General features: G+C 33.0%; 1 protein-coding gene across 1 annotated transcript; it reads right to left on the minus strand.

The window, feature by feature from the left end:
• Positions 1-2,857: 2,857 nt before the first annotated feature.
• Positions 2,858-21,919, minus strand: LOC127719972 (60S ribosome subunit biogenesis protein NIP7 homolog). The gene is made up of 5 exons (XM_052226350.1): positions 21,820-21,919; positions 9,584-9,670; positions 8,324-8,462; positions 7,299-7,439; positions 2,858-4,228 (listed from the first exon to the last, which is right to left on the minus strand). The coding sequence occupies exons 1-5, from the start codon at positions 21,873-21,875 to the stop codon at positions 4,109-4,111; spliced, it is 543 nt and encodes a 180-aa protein (XP_052082310.1). The 5' UTR covers positions 21,876-21,919; the 3' UTR covers positions 2,858-4,108.
• Positions 21,920-23,077: the final 1,158 nt, after the last annotated feature.

Raw genomic sequence — 23,077 nt, forward strand, 5'->3', positions numbered from 1 at the left:
ATGATAACAATACTTCCCCATTCCAAACTAAAAGACAAATTGAAAGAGTTGGTCCTGCTTTGTTTCATAAAAAAAATGGCCAACGTAGAAACGAGTATCTTGTCTTAGTGAGGGATAAATCCTACTTTGTAAAAAATCACTCCAATTAAAAAAAAATTTCTGAAACTTACATTATCAAGATGCTTGGTTTCTTGATTAACAACATATTTGTTACTTTTGGAGGACGTGTTTTTCAACAAACAATCGGCATTCTCATAGGAACCAACTGTGTCCCTCGATCTTCTTGCCGACTTGTTACTTTATTCATATGAGGCTGACTTCATAAAGGAACATCTTACTTTCCGCTATATAGATGATGTTCTCTCACAAAATAATTCAAAATTTGGTGACTATGTTGAACGCATCCATCCCATCGAACTTGAGATAAAGGATACAACAGATACAGTTAAGTCTGCCTCATATCTTGGCTTACATCTATAATTGATAAAGAGGGTCGGTTCAAAACAAAACTTTAAGACAAAAGAGATGATCTCAGCTTTCCAATTGTGAACTTTCCATTTCTATGTAGCAACATTCCAGCAGCGCCTGCATACGGGGTATATATCTCCAAGTTGATACGATATTCCAGGGCTTGTTTTTCCTATGATGATTTCCTTGATAGAGGTTTGCTGCTCACAAGGAAGCTATTAAACCAAGAGTTCCAAGCGGTGAAGTTAACATCATCCCTTCGTAAATTTTATGGACGCCATCAAGAGTTGGTTGGCCGTTATGGAATATCCGTTTTACAGTTGATAGCGGATATGTTCCAAATGTCGTAACTACAATCCCGTCCCCTTTTCCCCGAATGTGACCTACCGATTTAGACTTATTACCGGGTTTGTACTAACATGAGCAACACGACGGGTGCCACATGTGAAGCAGGATCTGCTTACCCTTCCGGAGCACCTAGTAAGATCACCCCCAGTTTTTGGTGGGGTTCGTGTTGCTCAGTCTTTATTTTTCTATGTTGTGTTTTGTGTACTATTGTTTGTCTGTTGGTGTTTTTCTTTTTTAGCCATGGCGTTGTCAGTTTATTTTCGACTAGAGTTTGAATGTCCCTTTGGTATCTTTCGCCTCTCTTTTATCAGATATACAAAAGATGTACTATGTACATAGCTAGTAACCAAATCGTGCGATGTACATGTGTTGTCAGGTTTATATATTAACCTTGTTACATATTCTTTGCCTATTGTAATAAGAAGATTCATCACAAGATGAAATTAAAATAAAAGGATACAAAAACAATACCCGACAGGTATGAAGCGTTACTTGTATGTCAAAGCATATAATTCGACAGACGGTAATGCCATGGCAACCAATATAATTTCACCTATTCAATACATCAGTTTTTACACTGTGAAAAAAAATTCGAAACTGAGGTCCACGTTTACTTAGAAGAGAATATCAAGCAAGGCTCTTCATGCAAAATATTGACGACTTTAATGCAAATATTAGATCAGGTCAAATGTGGGATGGATATTTACTTTCTGAAGGTCATACAGTAATCTAGTAATTTACATCATCGGCAAACATACAACTACAGGAGTTCACTACCAATGCGACGAATGTGGTGGGAAACACACACTGGCCCTTTTGACAAGGTGAGCTAAAAAGTCTAAATGATTTAAAGGCTTCTATGGTAACAAAATAAACTATAGAACTGACATGTCTGCAAGGGGCATTCATTCACAGATTTATAGGAACAAACAAGTAAAAAGCAGACTGGTGTTCACTGAAATGCACATATAGGTACAAAGAAATATGTATGTCTATTGCAAATTTTTTACCCGGATTTGTTTTCTCTTAATCGATTTATGACTTTTGAACAGCGGTATACTACTGTTGCCTTTATTTACCTGTGTAAATGTCATACTTTTCATAGCGGAATAACATCCTGAAACCAATATTAAAACAAAATTATTTTTCAGTAAGCCACCTTTGACCTGTTGACCCCAAAATCAATAGATTACTTTTCCCTTTCTGTATTTTCCATTCGTATTAGTTTCATTCCAATCAAGCAAAGGAAACTGAAGCTACCACCTGGAAACCATTTTTTGTCCAATTCTTTTTTTTTTTTGAAACAGTGCAATTGACCACCAACATTTTTACCCTAAATTCAAAAGCTTTTCCCCCCTTCCCTATACCTTCATCTGCATGTTTCATTCCAATCAAGCAAGGGAAACTCTAAGTTAATATCTGGAAACTATTTTTCCAAAATAAAATCTATTTGTAGTAACAGTGACCTTGGACCTCAAATGCAATAATTTCTTTTCCCTTCCTTTTTTCAACTGTACAAGTTTCATTCCAATCAAGCAAGGGAAACTGAAGCTTCCATCTGGAAACCATTTTTGTCCAATTCTCTCTTTTTTGTAACAGTGCAATTGACCATTGACATATTTACCCCAAATTTAAAAGTGTTTCTTCCTTTCCTATACCGTCATCCGTAACTTTAGTTACCATTCAGAAATCATTTTTCCCAAAATAAAATCTATTTATAGTACCAGTGACCTTTGATTTCAAAATTGGTATAAAGCTTTTTTTTCCTTCTCAATATTTTCTGTCTGTATAGTTTCATTTAAGTCAAGCAAGAGTAACTCTAGTTAACATTCAGAAACCATTGTTTTGGAATTTTAAGTAATTTTTTATAAAGTGCCCTTGACCAAAATCAACAGGCTTCTCCTTTCCTTTATCTTCAATCTGTGTATGTTTCATTCCAATCCAGTAGGGGAGACTAAAGTTATCATCTGGAAACAAGTTGTTTTCGGAAACACAGAAGAACAGACAGACGGAAAGAAAGACAAAATGACAGACAAAGCTATTACTAGATGCTCCAATTTTTTTATAATGCAAATAAAGCAATACAGAAAAAAATGATCATTTTCCAGAATTTCATGATACAAGCATAACCTGAAATTTAGTGCTTAATGAAACCATATTTTCTATTGATATCTAATGCATTAATCCTAAATCATGATTTTTAAATCCCACATCTAATGATGTTTTCATAAGCCTATTAAGTTAACTTTTGTCATGCAATGGCCTTTAATAGCTTACTATAGGGTATGGGTTATGCTCAGTTGTTGAAGGCTGTACAGTGACCTACATTTGTTTAAATCCACATCCTCGAGTTTGTGGTGGATATTTGTTTAATTAGCACATACCCTTGTTCTTAAATATTCTGTGGAAGCACTACATGGGTATCAAAGAAAAATAGGGGAGTAAAACATTTTGAACATATTCATGAAAAATATGGATAACAAGGAATTGTTGAAGTCACATTCATAATTTTCACACTAAAATTTGTTTTGCCCATATCAAATAAAATTAAGTTATTGGCATACCTTTGGAATACATATTTGTAAGAGAGCAAAATTTTATGATGTCATATTCTACTATGATGTGTTTAATGTTTATGTATTTTAATGGCAAATTTTACAATTGGCAGATAACAAATAAATTTTAAACAAAATTTCATTAAGGATACCATGTTCTACTTACAAAGGTAGATATCAAATTTAGTCACAATAACAGTTCTATGAATTACCATTCGTGGTTCATCATAAACTAACTTAATCTCAAACTTAAACATGTATTTACAAAACAACAGTTTCAAGGCAAGAGACCATGACTGAGGGGGTGGACCCTTTTCTCAATGGAAATGAGACGTGCCAATGCTAATACAACTGAAAACCTAATAGTAATGACCCACCATAAGTGGTTTCCCATAAACTGACCTTATCACAAACTTTTACATTGTCATGATTGTTGAAAATGCCAACACAGCATGTCTAAGTCTGAGGCAAGACAAAAACTGAAGATGTTCTGTAATTTTTGTATCAATTTCACGAAACAGTAATATGATTATATGAATATATACATACTGTAAGTTCATACTGACCCTGAGTCTAGACAAGATGTGAATAAAATCTAAACAGACCACCAAAGATCTCCCATCAACACCACACCAAATTATTGAAAACAACAACTGCCACCTAACTATGTATTAAGGCCAGTCACTATAATTGTGGTTTTTGTAATAATAAATAATAAACAGAACATTTGATCAATACTATAATAATTTTTCTTCTGATCTGATATATTCTCCAATGTCAGATTGATGAAATGAAACAATGGCCATAGGATCTGCTCTCCTACACTCCTGTGTTGTTTTTGCTGCTACACCAAAACCCTAAAAGATCACAAATTTGTTTTTATCAATAATCTACTACAGAATGTAGACAAAATCATATCTAATAGTTATTTAACCCTCCAAACAGCTTTACTTAATCTTATGATTTTTATTTTTTTTAGATGATTCTACATCACTGTGTTCTCCCTAGACTTTTTCCTGTTTGCAAAATTATATTATTCTAAATAATAAGGATGTTCTTGTCCAAGGCAGAAAACCCTGGCCGTGTTAGGCGCGACTTTTTTGTCCTCGGTGCTCTTCAGCTTTATACTTGTTTTGGCTTTCAAACTTTTTTCATCTGAGCGTCACTGGTTGGTCTTGTGTGGACGAGACGCACGTCTGGCGTATTGAATTTTAAGCCTAGTACCTTTTGTTAGCTATTATTCGTGTGTTTCTTTGTCCTTTATGTTCTCCCATTTATTGGTATTGTGGTCCTGTCATGTGATGTTGTCGTTTTGGTGTTGTGTTTGACGTTGCCATAAAAGCGGGAGGTTTGGCATGCCACAAAACCAGGTTCAACCCACCATTTTTTTCTTAAAATGTCCTGTACCAAGTCAGGAAAATGGCCATTGTTATATTATAGTTCGTTTTTGTGTGTGTTACATTTTAATGTTGTGTTTTCGTTGTGTCTTTGTTCTCCTCTTATATTTGATGCGTTTCCTTCAGTTTTAGTTTGCAACCCAGATTTGTTTTTATCTCTATCGATTTATGAGTTTCAAACAGCGGTATACTACTGTTGCCTTTATTTAGTGCTGCTTTCTACAGTGTTGTTGCATTTCAACACTATTCTAATGGACAGACCACAGAACTATCTTATCTATTCAGTGTTATTTATTTTGTCAAGTTTTATATTTCCTGTGCTTACCTGTACAATTTCGATCATGTGATCACTTTGTTTGACTATAGCTAGTCTAAGATTGTTTATTTTACCTAGCTAATGATGTGAAATATCAAGGAACCAGTTCAATGAAACACAAAATAATTCATTGACAGGACTATTTATATCCGAACTTCAATGGAAAGGAGTAAAGGATTATTTTAAATCCATAATAAAAGAGGATTTCTTGGATTTCAAATAGCATTTTATGATTCATGGTGAGCAGCCATATTGTCAACATTAAACAAGAAGTTGACAATTTTAAGAAGGGAGAAAACATTTTTCAGCCTGTTTATTTCATCTTTACAATTAATAATCCTTTGGATGTGTGATGTGTACTTATTGATATTTTAATTTGGGAAAATAAGTTAAATTCGGCTAAGAACGTGATTTCGGTAACAATCAGTACAGTGTGTGGGAAAAATTTTAATCACACTAGAAATCTTATGATAAGAGTCATGGTGGCAATTTTTGAAAAAGTTGATATTAAGTTATCACATTTAAACTTGTGAAGTGAGGTATGTTTCCATCAGCAAAAATAAATCACATTTCAATGTGTATGCAATTGAAGGAATAAAAGGTTTTCTTGAAGCTTTTTACATCACTTTTTAACATCACAACAGTAGGTTACAGACCAATAGTTGTTTTTTTTAAAGTTGATAAGGTTTACTGGCACAAATAAAATATGTCTTGGAAAAGTTTGAGAACTCAATTTGGTGCCTTTATCACATGAGCTGAGTCGGATAGAAATTGACCTTATGCAAACAAATATCAATACATCTGTAAACCTATTTCGGGTGGAAAAAATCTCTACGGAAAGTATGTAACTGTTTACAAATTAATTTGTTATAAGAACCCTACAAAACAGACCAACATTCATCTTTCATTTCGTATTTGAATGTTCTAAAACAAACTAAAGCCTTATACATTTACATGTGTATGTGCACTTGCATAAGGTCAATTTCTATCCGATGCAGCTCACATTAGATTTTCATACAAAGACCAGATCATTCATCATCTTAGATTCATTGAATATTCCTTTAGTTTTATATTTACTCCTTATAATAGAATTGAGAAGGGAAACAGGGAATGTGTTAAAGAGACTACAACTCGACAAAAGAGCAGAAAACAGCCCAAGGCCACCAATAGGTCTTCAACGCAGCAAGAAAATCCCCATAACAATAATGTATAATGTATATCGTCAGGTTATCGGAATTCTCATGGGGACTAACTGTGCACCACTTATTGCGGACCTGTTTCTGTATTGTTATGAGTTACAATTTATGACTAAAATCAGCAAAGAAACAACATCTGATTCAAAAATTTAACAACACTTTTAGATATTTGGATGATATATTGGCTCTCAATAATGGCGACTTCAGTATGTACACTAAAGAGATTTACCCTGCCGAACTGACTTTAAATAAAGCTAATACTAACAATGAACACTGCCCTTTCCTGGATCTTGATATCTTTATTTTAACGGGAAACTTAATACCAACATTTATGATAAAAGAGATGATTTTTTCATTTCCTATTGTTAATTATCCATTTTTAGATGGTGACGTTCCCTTGTCTCCATCTTATGGTGTTTATATATCTCAACTTGTTCAATTCACTCGTGTATGTAACAATGTATTTGATTTCAGCGAAAGAAATCTCTGTATTACTGAAAAATTATTACACCAGGGTTTTCGATGTCACAAACTAGTCAAAACATTTACTAAATTTTATCATCGGTACAAGGACATCATTCTTAAATATAAATCAACATGCAGACATCTTATACGTTCAGGTATTTCACATCCAATATTTTATAGTAATATTCTTTACAAAGCACAAAAATGTTGGCATTCACCTCAAAAGCTAACCAAACCTTTAAATAGACTTATTCGGAAAGGATATAGTTACGATACTGTTGTCAAGTCATTAAGGATTGCATATTTTGGTATTAATATTGATTCACTCATAGGGTCTTTGCATCGGAAATAAACACATTTATTCTAAAACCAGTTGTTGGCATGATACGGGTTATGTTCTTCTCATATATTTTATGATGGTATGATACTAAATCCCTAACGGGAGGGATTGTACTTTGGCTGTTGTCTGCTCTTTGGTCGGGTTGTTGTCTCTTTGACATATTCCCAATTTCCATTCTCAATTTTATAGTTCAGGGATAAAATTTTAACTTACCAAGGGGAGATCATTCATGCTGTACACAATGACACCTTGATACTGTGGAGTATTTTCTGTAATTCTTCCAAGACCTGATTTCATTACATGATGTCCATAAACAAACTGTTGTTCTGCACTTGGTTTTACCCATACTTTAAACTAAAAATAAAGAACACAAAAACTACTGCAGACTTTATTTGGGATATTTAAAGAAACTCCTTTTCATTCAAAATGATTTAACATGGGAGTTAACTCGACCAGCCTCAGTCTTGTTTGGTCCAAAAAGATAGTTATGTTTCCTGCCTACCTACCTTCCTTGGATTTTCATACTTTCCCTAACTTATTTTACGGACATTTTGGTTAAACACTATTTAAGTTAAGAACTTTTCAATTCATAATCTATGTTAAAAAAAAATAAATATTTGTTTACTATCTACCTACCCTATTTTTTTTTCTACCAGGAGGCAGGAAAAGTTATAAACTTTGTTTTGGATTCAACAAGGAATGTATGCTTATTTCCTATTTGTAAAGTTGATTACATCTGTAAAACTCATCAAATCCCTGTACCTGCAGTTTGTGGTTCATGTTAATAATTGTAATAATTTCAAAATATTTGTTTATGCAGTCTTCTACTTATCATTCAAAAACATAAAATAGTCAATAAACAAAACAGTACTCAACAAGAACAACTTTACAACTAACAGACCTTATTTGGTGTGAGCCAAGGCTCTGTGTTGGTAGCTGTACTTTGACCTATAATTGTTAACTTTTTATACATTTTGACTTGGATGGAGAGTTGTCTCATTGGCACTCATACCACATCTTCTTATTTATACTTATTTTTCCCTTACAACTTGAAAATCTATGTCGACTGTAACAGTAAAAAAATTCCATTTATTAATTATCCAGATCTAACAGGAAAAGAGTTGAATGTCCCTTAATATATATGTGTCTTGATACTAAAAATACATATGACAAACTAGAATGATATCTTACACATGTACAAGACCCCATTAAAAACAACAACACATTAGTGAATTTACCTTAGCATATGGTGCAATAAAATCTAGAGCTGTAATGTGTAGTTTGAATTTCTGTGATCCAGTAAATTTACCAAAGCATGTTCCCATACTGATTAGATTCTTCCTGGCAATGTTTCCTGCCAACTTCATTATCTCTTCTCTATAATGCAAGGACATTTTTTTAATCTTTGTCATTGTACAAATATTCAAAAATATTTATGTAAAGAAAACTTAGATTTTCAGTGTTCTAGAATAATTGAAAACTTGTTCTTACCATTCTAATTTTTTAAATTTGAATTTCTACATTTCAACAGGCAATAACTCAAACTTTATTAAGTTTTATATTAATCTGCGACTCTTTTCACAAAAATCTATGATTAAAACTGATCTTAAGTTATATTGAATTGTGTATGACTTACAAGTACTTTTACTCTTAAGATTTTTTGTGAAAAGAGACTCTGATGTTTATTTGCATTTATCTTATTTTAAAAATTATATGTGCTAACATTTTGATGCTTATATGTACGTGTCCTATTTGAAACCTTGTACGGTAATGCTTTCAAGAGCCTTTGTATATATATGTTATTGTCAATTGTAAGAACTTACTTAAGCCTATTTATTGTTGTTTATAAATATATGCTGACTGGAAATAAAATTTACTTACTTACTTATTAAAACTTATGACATATATACTTTTTCAAAAAGAATACTAGGATACTAGTAATTTTTCTCTTTCACTTGCCCTCTGGGACAGGGGATAATTACTTTAATTCATGTTTGAAGTACTCAATGGAAAACAGACATATACATTTCTATTTTCAGTTGAGTCATATTACCATACAGTTTATAGATGTCAATTTTTGTAGAGTTAATTTTTATGTAAGTCCTTAAAAGTATTTTTTTTAAAGTTGATGATGTAGATTATTCAGGATGTCATTGAGTTCTGACTTTTTTACAATTGTCTTTTATCTACCCATGATGCATCTTCATTTTTTCTTCATTAGAAAACTTTAACAGTCGTTTTGAATGTGTATATACATATGGTCAGATCATATATTTTCATACATTATATGAATTCGTACTATGCATGCTTTTTCAATGGAAATTTTGACGTCACAATGCATTCTTAATAGCACGAAAACCCATGAGACGAGGATACATGTAGTTGTATATGACCAACTAAAGTATATTGTAGATATCTTCAGAAGAAAAAATGTAGAAGTTTAATATGTTGGTTTGTATATCATGTATATCATGTATATCAATGGGTAATTTGTATACCTGACATAGAAAACTCTGTCTTTGTGAAGTCTGAAGCAGTAAGTTCCATCTGGTCTGTCTAACAGTAACTTGATATTCTCACCAATACTGCAATCAAACAAAACTAAATATATAGAAAACCATTTTGCATAACAGCAACTTTATATTCTCACCAATGCTGCAATTAAACAAGTGACACAGAATGAATGTGGTCTAAGAACTTTAAAATTTTTTAATTTACCTATTCAAACCACATCATTATTATTTGATTTTATATATAAATCAGAAATAACCAATTCAAAATGGAAAATTTTAAAGAACAAAAAATGAAAAAAAATCCCCCCCCCAAATTTTTTGAACCCCCTTGTGATTCATCACCCCCAAACTCAATCCCATCCTTCCCTTTGTGGTATGGTACCTTGCAGTACAATTTCAGAGAGATCCATACACTTGAACACAAGTTATTGTCTCGAAACTAGAAAATTTCTTATTTTTGGCCCCTTTTTGCTAAACATTTAGTGCAACTACCCCCAAACTCAAACCAGCTTTCCCTGTGTGATATGGAACCTTGTAGTACAATTTCATAAAGATCCATACACTTACACACAAGTTATTGTCCTGAAACTAGAAAAAGGCTTGTTTTTTGCCACTTTTTGGCCCCTTATTCCTAACATTTTGAGGCAATTACCCCCAAAATCAATCCCAGCCTTCCTTTTGTGGTATGGTACCTTGCAGTACAATTTCAGAGAGATCCATACCCTTGAACACAAGTTATTGTCTGGAAACTAGAAAATTTCTTATTTTTGGCCCCTTTTTGCTAAACATTTTGGGCAATTACCCCCAAACTCAATTCCAGCTTTCCCTTTGTGATATGGAACCTTGTAGTACAATTTCAGAAAGATCCATACACTTAAACACAAGTTAATGTCATGAAACTAGAAAAATGCTTGTTTTTTGCCCTTTTTTTTGGCCCCTAATTCCTAAAATTTTGAGGCAATTACCCCCAAAATCAATCCCAGCATTCCCTTTGTGATATGGAACCTTGTGGTACAATGTCAGAGAGATCCATAAACTAACACACGAGTTATGTCTGGAAGTTAAAATAAAATGCTCCGCTGGGCGCAGCTTGATACGACCGCAGAGGTTGAACCCTGAACAGTTGGGGCAAGTATAGACACAACATTCAAGCTTGATACAGCACTGAATTTGGATTGTGATTAAATATTTGACACAGCATAGGTTTCTGACACAGAATGAATGTGGTCTAAGAACTTAAAAAATTTTAATTTACCTATTCAAACCATATCATTATTATTTGCTTTTATATATAAATCAGAAAAAACCAATTTAAAATGGAAAATTTTAAAGAAAAAAATTGAAAAAAAAAATCCCTCCTCAAATTTTTTGAACCCCCTAAAGATTCATCACCCCCAAACTCAATCCCAGCCTTCCCTTTGTGGTATGGTACCTTGCAGTACAATTTCAAAGAGATCCATACACTTGAACACAAGTTATTGTCTGGAAACTAGAAAAATGCTTGTTTTTTGGCCCCTTTTTGGCCCCAAATTCCTTAACGTTTAGGGCAATTACCCCCAAACTCAAACCCAGCTTTCCCTTTGTGATATGGAACCTTGTAGTACAATTTCATAAAGATCCATACACTTACACACAAGTTATTGTCCTGAAACTAGAAAAATGCTAGTTTTTTTGCCCCTTTTTGGTCCCCAATTCCTAAAATTTTGAGGCAATTACTGTAAATTCAGAAATTATTGCATGCATTTATTAATGCGATTTTGTCATTTTAGACTAAAATGTGTTTTTAATTTTTGCGATATTGAGAAAAATCTTGTTTAATTCATATAAAAAATTTCAAAATGCGAGTTTAAATTATTGCGATTATAACCCTGTCACATTTTTCGCAATAATAAAAACATCGCAAAAAATTCTGAATTTACAGTACCCCCAAAATCAATCCCAGCCTTCCCTTTGTGGTATGGTACCTTGCAGTACAATTTCAGAGAGATCCATACACTTGAACACAAGTTATTGTCTGGAAACTAGAAAAATGCTTATTTTTGGCCCCTTATTCCTAAACGTTTTGGGCAATTACCCCCAAACTCAATTCCAGCTTTCCCTTTGTGATATGGAACCTTGTAGTACAATTTCAGAAAGATCCATACACTTACACACAAGTTATTGTCATGAAATTAGAAAAATGCTTGTTTTTTTGCCCCATTTTTGGCCCCTAATTCCTAAAATTTTGAGGCAATTACCCTCAAAATCAATCCCAGCATTCCCTTTGTGATATGGAACCTTGTGGTACAATGTCAGAGAGATCCATACACTAACACAAGTTATGTCTGGAAGTTACAAAAATGCTTATTTTTGGCCCCTTTTTGGCCCCTAATTCCTTAACTGTTAGTACCATAACCCCCAAAATCAATCCCAACCTTCCTTTTGTGGTATTGAACCTTATGGTAAAATTTCATAGAGATCCATTTACTTAAACTTAAGTTAGAGTGCGAAAACCAATTTGTCCTCGGACGACGCTGGACGATGATGACGACGACAACGACAACGACGACGCCAACGCCAACGTCATACCAATATACGACCACAAAATTTTTTTTGCGGTCGTATAAAAATGCTTGTTTTTGGCCCCTTAGTCTTTTACTGTTGGTACCATAACCCCCAAAATCAATCCCAACCTTCCTTTTGTGGTATTGAACCTTATGGTAAAATTTCATAGAGATCCATTCACTTAAACTAAAGTTAAGAGTTTTTATCTAGATTTTTTTCTTCTCAGTTTCCCCCAACTGGCCATCTTAGCTTGCTGTGACAACTTGTCAGTTTGATGCATTTCAATAAGTTCTGTTACTATAAATTGTTTTATAACGACCTAACGAGATCAATTAGAAAAATAAAACAACAAATGTCTTTCAATGCAATGAAAATACTGTATAGCTGGTTATTTTCGCTTATTTTGGCAGATAAACGAAAACCACGAAAATAAATTCCGCGAAAATTTATGCATATGTTTGGTACTTTCAAATAGCTAAAGCATTTTGTAAACAATCTATTTTTTTCGGTCGTCAAGTCAATAACAGTATATGTTGCTTTTAACAACATAAATGCCAAATGGCATTGTACATACATGTATTTTATAAAATGACTGTCAGGTGTGTATACCCTTATTAATAAAAGAGGGACGAAAGATACCAGAGGGACAGTCAAACTCACAGATCTAAAATAAACTGACAACGCCATGGCCAAAAATAAAAAAAACAATAGTACAGATGACACAACATAGAAAACTCAAGACTAAGCAACACGAACCCCACCAAAAACTGGGGGTGATCTCAGGTGCTCCGGAAGGGTAAGCAGATCCTGCTCCACATGTGGCACCCGTCGTGTAAGTGTCAATTTTAATAAGAGAGTAAGGTAGTTTTGTCATGTAATTACCCTTATTAATTAGTGTCAAACTATATAAGAGTTGTAAACACTCATGATAATTTTGTAACCTAATTAGTAAGTACATCAAAGTTCCGGTCATTTTCGTAACTAATCAACTGTAAAATTTACAAGACGTTTGAATACCTGTAGCAAATATCTAAGTCATTGGTATTTTATTTATTAACTGTATCAGAATATAATCAATAATTAAGATGCATGGCATTCAGGTAAAAAAATCAGTAAACCATAACAACATGAACAATAGACACTTGTTTTACAATCTTTTAACTACAACAATTTCAGTATCCGCCAAAATAATTAATTGGGATTTAAGAATCCACCAAAATAAAAACCCCCAAAATTGTTCGTATACTTTATTGCCCTTGAATCGTGAAATTTTACACCCGCGAAAATAACCCGCTATACGGTATAAAGCATATATATATTCCTCTTTACATACATGGGCCCGTGTTGTAATAAGTGATCCTAGAAATCTTTAAAGATGGTTGAATCCCCTTTTACCGTCAGGCACCAAGTATTAACTTTCGACTATTGTTAGCGACAACTGGATTGAATTTACATTGTGGTTTGTCAAATTGTCCTTATTTATCAGAAGTCTCAATTATTTAAACTTTACTATTATAATTGGAAAACATATACCATGATTCGTCAAAATCAGTTGATTTTTTTTATCGTCATGGAGAAATGAACTCTATGTTTCTTTGTGGAGTTTTTGTGGACTTTGTTCGTATTTTTGTCGTTTTTCTTTTGACCATGGTGGAGTCTTTTTTCTTCGACTTATGTGTTCTAAATGCCCCTTTGTATCGTTTTCTCGTTTAAAAAAAGAAAAGTAATTTAAGTTGCATTAAACATATACATGCATTACATTTTAAATTAAATTAAGAATTTCAAAGTATAGACCCTCAAGAACTTCGTTTAAATATTCTTAAAGCACTCAGGTTGTCTTCAAAGTATACCGATGTCTGTGAACCCTATTTTAGGTTTAATGCAAGTCAAACATTTTTTAAAACGAGGATTTTTTTTTATTTCTTTAGAAATAAAGAAGTTATATGTTATCAAATAAAACTATATTACATCATTCTTGACTTAAATGCTCTTTGCTTGTAAAGATATTTTAATGCACACGAATATCAATTGGATCCGAATCTTAATCAAAAACATGACACATCATTTATAACGAGATATTTCTATATTTCATAAGGAATAAATTATAAGCTGATATTTTAAAAAAATCGCCATCATTAATGTATCATTTAAGTCATAAAACAGTAAATAATACCGTTTACATTATTTAGCAAGATTTAAACGTTATTGTTAAAAATCACACACTATTCAAGTCGGTTAGGGAGCATTTGTGGATACAAAAGTGTAATCTTATAAAAGATGTACGACTCCCAATTACTATATACCGCCCGTTTTTTTTGTAAAGCGAGTGGAACTATTAATACAGAAAAATGAATAAATGATAATTGTATTTCGTGCATTTATTTTATTTAAAGTGCGAAACGAAATAGAAACAGAACAAAATGAAACAAAACAGCGCAAAACAAAATGAAATACAGTAAAACAAAACGAAATGAATTTTTTTTTTTTACAATTTCACCTTAAATGTCCCGCTCAATGTCTTTATATGTACCAATATAGGGAAAGGCAGTGTGAACTGATATATTATATACAATATAAATAAGAAGATGTGGTATGATTACCAATGAGACAACTCTCCATCCAAGTACAAGTTTTGATATCTTAATTTGAATAAAAACGATAAAACAGCATTTAAACAAACATCTATTATAATTCGGAAGATGAAAATTACTGACCCATTGATATTTGACCTCAGTGAAATTCAGTGTATGCCATTAATATAATTTAAATATAAAAGGGAAACCTATTTCAGCGGCACGTCTGTGTATACCTTCATTTAGTCATAGAACCCTAAATTTAGATTGAGACCCACATGGTTGTCTTCAATATCCCGGTCCTACTAAAAAGCGCCCGGGAGAATAAAATAATAATATTTTATGACAATAAATGTTTTCCTGAATAAAAAAAAAAAAAATCACTGCTTGTTTTGTCCTTAATATAAATGGGGATATGTACGATGCTACATCTAAAGTGTGTAGATAGTGTTGTTGCACTTTTACATTTTAGATTTCTGAATTGTATATAAGTAAGTTAGTAAATATAAGCAAGAGTATATAGAAGATTCATGAACGATATTGTCCTCGATCAAAACCTATATTTCGTAATTTAAAAATAAAATGCTTCGCTGGGCACAGCTTAATACGACCGCAGAGGTCGAACCCTGAATAGTTGGGGCAAGTATGGACACAACATTCAAGCTTGATACAGCTCTGAATTTGGATTGTGATTAAATATTTGACACAGCATAGGTTTCTGACACAGAAAGAATGTGGTCTTAGAACTTGATTTTTTTTAATTTACCTATTATGGTCCAATGTCCAAAATCAAAATACATGGTTATATTCAGTATATCAAAGAACCCCATATATTCAATTTTTGTTGAAATCAAACAAAGTTTAATTTTGGACCCCAACTTGGACAAACTTGAAAACTGGGCCCATAATCAAAAATCTATACACATGTTTAGATTCAGCATATCAAAGAACCCCAAGAATTCATTTTTTGTTAAAATCAAACTAAGTTTAATTTTGGACCCTTTGGACCTTAATGTAGACCAATTTAAAAAACGGGACCCAAAATTAAAAATCTAAATACAGGGTTAGATTTGGAATATCAAAGAACCCCAATAATTCAATTTTTGATGAAATCAAACAAAGTTTAATTTTGGACCCTTTTGACCTCAATATGAACCAATTTGATAGCTGGCCCACAAATAAAATTTAAATACATGGTTAGATTCAGCATATCAAAGAACCCCATATATTCAATTTTTGTTGAAATCAAAAAAAGTTTAATTTTGGACCCCAACTTGGACCAACTTGAAAACTGGGCCCATAATCAAAAATCTAAACACATGTTTAGATTCAGCATATCAAAGAACCCCAAGAATTCAATTTTTGTTAAATCAAACTAAGTTTAATTTTAGACCCTTTGGACCTTAATGTAGACCAATTTAAAAAACGGGACCTAAAATTAAAAATCTAAAAACACGGTTAGATTTGGCATATCAAAGAACCCCAATAATTCAATTTTTGATGAAATCAAACAAAGTATAATTTTGGACCCTTTTAACCTCAATATGAACCAATTTGATAGCGGGCCCACAAATAAAAAATCTAAATACATGGTTAGATTCAGCATATCAAAGAACCCCATATATTCAATTTTTGTTGAAATCAAACAAAGTTTAATTTTGGACCCCAATTTGGACCAACTTGAAAACTGGGCCAAAAATCTAAAATCTATATACATGTTTAGATTCAGCATATCAAAGAACCCCATATATTCATTTTTTGTTGAAATCAAACAAAGTTTAATTTTGGACCCCAACTTGGACCAACTTGAAAACTGGGCCAATAATCAAAAATCTAAACACATGTTAAGAGTCAGCATATCAAAGAACCCCAAGAATTCAATTTTTGTTAAAATCAAACTAAGTTTAATTTTGGACCCTTTGGACCTTAATGTAGACCAATTTAAAAAACAGGACCCAAAATTAAAAAATATAAATACACGGTTAGATTTGACTTATCAAAGAACCCCAATCATTCAATTTTTGATGAAATCAAATGAAGTTTAATTTTGGACCCTTTTGACCTCAATATGAACCAATTTGATAGTGGGGTCCACAAAAAAAAATCTAAATACATGGTTAGATTCAGCATATCAATGAACCCCATATATTCAATTTTTGTTGAAATCAAACAAAGTTTAATTTTGGACCCCAATTTGGACAAACTTGAAAACTGGGCCAAAAATTCAAAAATCTAAATACATGTTTAGATTCAGCATATCAAAGAACCCCATATATTCAATTTTTTTTTAAATCAAACAAAGTTTAATTTATATAATGATCTATATTCAACGACCTCAGGTACAAAAAAAATGTATGTAACTAAACTATGATGGGAAACCTTTGACTTCTTTCTTTTATATAAACTTTTGATTTGGTACCATAGAACTATTTAGAATAAATGTACATTGCAACATGTCAACTCTTTCAATGACACTACTTTTTTTAGAAACTATAACTCCAAGCAAAATTATATTTCCAAGTATAAAGTAATTTATGAATGAAAAAAGGAGTTCTTAATTAAGAAATAAACTGATTCGCTGAGCGCAGCTGGATACACCTGCAGAGGTCCAACCCTGAACAGTTGGGGCAAAAATGGACACAATATTCAAGCTTGATACAGGTCTGAATTTGGATTGTAATTAAATATTTGACATATTATAGTTTCTGAATAAATGTAGTCAAAGAACTTGAAATCGGTTATATGAATTGAATTTATATTCAATTAAAGATTTCTTGCTGTTGTGCAATACACTGTGCTGTTGCGCAATACTTAATAAATCTGTTGCCAGACTATAAACAAATAAAGTTCAATTTCTTGTCAATATGTCATATTTGAAATTTATGAAAATCAATAGGGAGATTACATCAATAGCTATAAATAATTCACCAAAGTTTCATGCGAACTGCTTAAAGCATTTTTGAGTTGTTGTCCAAAAACTGGAAAATCCCCCCTTTTTTAATGAATAAAACCCCAGAATAAAACTCAGAAATGTAAAATCTAAAATTTATAAAATTCTAAAGGGAGCTTACGGATTGATAATTTAGTCTTAGATGCAAGATTTTTTTATCAGTTGTTAGTGGCTTTGAACTAGCTGTCAGTAACTGCGAGTACTCTCAGATCTGTACTTAGTGTCTTTTTGTTGTTTGGATGTACAACTACCCGGCCACGTCCACTTGTATTTGTATTTATCCATCTGATGAGTTAAGCCTCTTTCAACTGATTTTTATAGTTCGTTCTTATATTGAACTGTTACACCACTGTCCCAGGTTAGGGGAGGGTTGGGATCCCGCTAACATGTTTAACCCCGCCACATTCTGTATGTACATGTATGTGCCTGTCCCAAGTCAGGAGCCTGTAATTCAGTGGTTGTCGTTTGTTTATGTGTTGCATATTTGTTATTCGTTCATTTTTTGTACATAAATTAGGCCGTTAGTTTTCTTGTTTGAATTGTTTTTCATTGTCATTTCGGGGCCTTTTATAGCTGACTGTGCGGTATGGGCTTTGCTCATTGTTGAAGGCCGTACTGTGACCTATAGCTGTTAATTTCTGTGTCATTTGGTCTCTTGTGGAGAGTTGTCTCATTGGCAATCATACCACATCTTCTTTTTTATATTTACATCAACAGATATAAACAATTCACCAAAGTCATGGTGAGACAACAAAACTTAGTTGTAAGATCTCTGAAATTTTTTACACGGTACGAGTTTTTCTCATTGTTGGAGATTGTACGGTGACAGTAACACCTGTAACTGCTTAAATCCATTTCTTATGCACTTTGGTTTGATAAACTCACTGAATATCACACCATGACTATATGCATTACAATTTACATGTGCATGTAATTGTTAATATATATATATATCAGAACAAAATTCATTGCGTCACTTTTATTTATGCATCCTTTGGCACAATACAAGTTCTAAAATTACACAACATAAAACAACTAAATGTTATTTCAGATGAAAGTTTTGTTTCAGTTCCATTCATAGGATTTATTAAAAATTTAGTATGTTTTGCCTAGTCCAATAATTTGCTCTATGTGCACGTGTTAATTGGAGACTTTTCTATCCCGTATAAGAGTTTTGAACTAATTCTGTTTCTTTTTTTGAAAAAAGTTAGCAAACAAATCTTGCACATTTAAACCTTTGTCTGCCATAACACTGTCACCTGGATCACATAATTGAACTATTCTACATCTTACAACTATTTCACAGTCACTGGTACAACCAACATATGCATAAGAGACATAGTTGACTAAACCACCAGGTGTCGAACATACAAGTATTTTCAGTGTTTCTGTTTTTATATGATGAAAAGGTTGCCTGAGCTGGTTTTATCACGGGATATTCTGTGCTGTCAATAATAATCCAAGTTGTAGGAAACTTTAATTTGAAGTTGGATGGCGAAAAATACCTGACTAAACCACTAGATGGTCAAGTGTTAGCCTCACACCACTGTTTAGACATAAAAACAATCCATGTATACACAATATTCTTAACACTAGATTCAATCTAGAATCTAGACAGTTCAAAGTTGGTTGTATAATGCCTCAATTTCATCAAAGTCATAATAAACTGATTTTCAACTGACACCCTATCAATTTGAAAATATATGTATCTCAAACAATGTGCTGCTGAACCAATTGCAAGTGTGGTCAAAACAAATAAAAATTTAGTATACAACTCTAAACCAGTATAAAAATGCATGGCTGTGTCACGTGTCTTCATTTCAAAATTCTCTGCTAAAAACATAGGCAACGTCCATTATCACTGAACTAGTATACATATTTGTTTAGGGGCCAGCTGAAGGACGCCTCCAGGTGCGGGAGTTTCTCGCTGCATTGAAGACCCATTGGTGGCCTTCGGCTGTTGTCTGCTCTATGGTCGAGTTGTTGTCTCTTTGACACATTCCCCATTTCCATTCTCAATTTTATTGATGGTGTTTGCGTAATTCCATCTGTGAAGCTCAACATTAGCTCGGCAGTTGGTGGTGGACAGTCATTAATCCTTTCTGCAGTATGAATGACTTCTTCTGGAAAACCAACTTTCCTCTAGATTTCTACTACAATATTCATCAAGTTTAGTTCTTTTGTTTTCACAGGAAACTGCCCTGATTTTTCATTTTGCTGACGATTCAGTCTCTTGCTTGGTCCAGGAAAATAGGCTGGAAATGGCAGTAGACTTAAGTCTCTGTATGGTGGGTTTGTGCCCTGAAAAACGTTATAAAACATTAGTTTTTTGATAATTAAGTGAACTTCCATTAGCAATGTAAACTTTGTACTACCTGGCAAAATATTAACTAGATTTATTCATTACAATCTGGATAAAAGTATGTTTGCCTGATTCAATGTATGTTATGTAAATCCAAAGGACAAACAATGAGAGACTTATGCAACAAACGTACATTGTTTGTACCTAAATAGCTATTATATAGATGAGAGCATGTCATTGTTTTGTTCCTGTTAACATTGTCATTGATATTTTTCAAGAAAGTCTATGAGGCATAGCTTATGCATTCCTGTCATTACTACATTGTACATTAGCATAATTACTGCTAAAATAATTCTCAGTATGATATACCTCTTGTAAGAAATCATCATAATTGTAGTAATCACCAAAAAATCTCAAACAGATCACATTGAATCGTAATCCAAAAAATTATGACGTCTTGAATTAAGTTTATTAACCACCCCCTTTTATTCAAAAACGATAATTGCGGTTGTAAACAGACTTTGGTTTTTTCGCATGGCGATTACATATATAACTATATATTTCAAAAAGAAAATAGAGTTTTACCATGAATAGTTTCCTGCACGTAGTCTTTTTCAGTAAAATGTGCCTTGCAAACAACAGCTGATTGAGATGCCGATGGACTCCACGATTTCATCATGTTCTCGTCCAATCTGCGTATGGACCATGGCGTTGATCCAACTTTTCCTTCTTCTTAAGTCATTTGGAAATGCATGTCCTCCTCTTAAATGATATCCAGGTATACAACAACAAGTACTTGGCATCGTTAATTAAAAATGTATCTGTAATAGTTGCACAGTGCAGAAACCGGAAGTTCAGGAACAGGATCGGCTACCACGTCGCCACATATTCAGGAACGATAATTTGCTACTTTATGTAACTGCGAAATAACAATAACGTTAGACGGGTTCACGTGCATAAACAGAAATACGCTTTAAATTGTATAATATAATTCATGTTCAGTCGACCTTTAATTATTACATGTATATCAACGACTGAAATGATTTATAAACATCTAGATTGCAGATAACACTCGAAATTAACCCGACCTCTTTCCACACGGAATTCAAATAATTCTAGTTTGTCAATTGGTTGACTGTTTATAATGCAAAATACAAATATATCAAAAGTTTTTAAAACTAACAAAACACAATGATCGTTTCTCTATTTCCCAATGTAAATGAAATGAAACAAAAAACATTTTATATCACAATAAGAAGAGGAGAGAATTCAACATTTCCGGATCTACTTGGAGCCTAATGACCCCCCACGTAGATAAGTTGGATATCGCGGAAGGAAAAATTAATCTGGCAACCAGAAAGGCATTAAAGCACTGCCTTTAAAAATCAATGTGCATAACTTATTTCATCGACACAAAGTTGTCTCATGCCAATGCAATATCTATATGTTTTCCCCAGGCGCCTTTTCTTTCCCTGGGCGCTTTTTTTTTTCTTCCCCGGGCACTTTTTCTTTCCCCCAGGTGCTTTTTCTTCACCCGGGCGCTTTTTAGTAGGACCCCAATATCCCAGTTCTGAAATATAGTCGCATATATATTATTTATCTCAGGTGTACCACCCCTTTTTCTTTCTAGGGTAATATTTTACCGTAAAAACTTTTATCATTCAAAACCATGTGTGAAAACTTAACACTTAGGCAGTAAGCACCGGTATGTTTGACATACGTTGATAGTGGGGCTTCCCATGGATAGAAACAAGTGCCTGTGATACGCGGCCAGAAATTCGGCAGGTTTTTACCCCATTGGACTTATTTTGTATATATTTGTTAAATGTACTACTGATGAAATTTTTATTACTATTTCGACAGCTTTTCAAAGAATATTTTTGTCTCTTCTTCAGTTAGTGGACGCATGTTGAAATTTCTTGATGTAAATAAATCCACATGCTTCCGGTAAATTTAGGTAAGGCTAAAATAATGAACATTATTTTCGGTCTCACTAATTAGCGACAAGAAGCGACAAGAAGAAAAAAAATTAGCGACAAGAAGACAAATTTAGCGACAAGAAAAAGTGTATATACTAATAAAACAATAAATTTATAGAAAAGTCAATTAATTACAGTAAAATATTTGCTGTTTTACTGATAAAGTTTCATTTTTTTTTATATATATTTGGTACCACTACGTACGTCTTGTAGTGATTTTTTGAAAAAAATATTTTATTACATTATTTTAAAGTATGTATCAATCTGAACATTTTGTAACAATCCCATGTCCCATCAGAATCCCGGCCAGGGAAGAACAAAAAATGTGCTTCGGCAAATTTACAGATCTAACATTGTTGGGCTGTTGTTTAAACGAATTATATATACAGAATGTATTTTCAGCCTTGTATCGCCATCACTGCTGGTGATCCGATGGATAAAATCTGTTGTAGAGTCGTCACTGGTTCAGACGTACTTATAATATAATTATTTCTGTGACTGCATCTTACATTAATTTGTAGAATCCTTTACTATAGATAATTCAGCTGATCTGTAACAATTCCATCTTCATGCCTTTTATATCATGTACCTGTGTTACGACGATAGATAAAAAACTGACGAGGGAAGGTAACCCCCGGCCACCGAAAGCTTTATTATTATAGAGCCTAGGTGGTCGAGTGGTCTAGCGCATCGGGCAATAGTGCAAGGCGATTTGGTGTCACGATATCTCAGTAGCATGAGTTCAAGTCGAATCCTGGCAAGGGAAGAACGAAAAATTTGTTTCCGCAAATTTACAATCTAAAATTGTTGGGCTGTTGTTTAGACGAAATATATATATATATATATGGACCTTTTTAGTGAAATAAATAAAGATTAGATTATCTTATAATTCGGTTTGAACCTTTGATATATCTGACGGTCAACGTATTAATATTTGTTCCGCTATTAAACAGTTCCACTGCCGGAAACTTTGTTATAAACAATGTCATTATACCTGTTCCTGTTGGGACACATATATTCTATACCATTTATTCCGTTAGGAACATATACTGTAATATTTATTCCAGTGGAAATAATATTCCAAAATATTTTTTCCATTTGGAACTTATATTATGAAGGAACTTCTATTTC

The sequence above is a fragment of the Mytilus californianus genome, unplaced genomic scaffold, assembly GCF_021869535.1.
Source record: "Mytilus californianus isolate M0D057914Y unplaced genomic scaffold, xbMytCali1.0.p SCAF_11, whole genome shotgun sequence".
In the NCBI taxonomy this organism is placed as follows: Eukaryota; Metazoa; Mollusca; class Bivalvia; order Mytilida; family Mytilidae; genus Mytilus; species Mytilus californianus.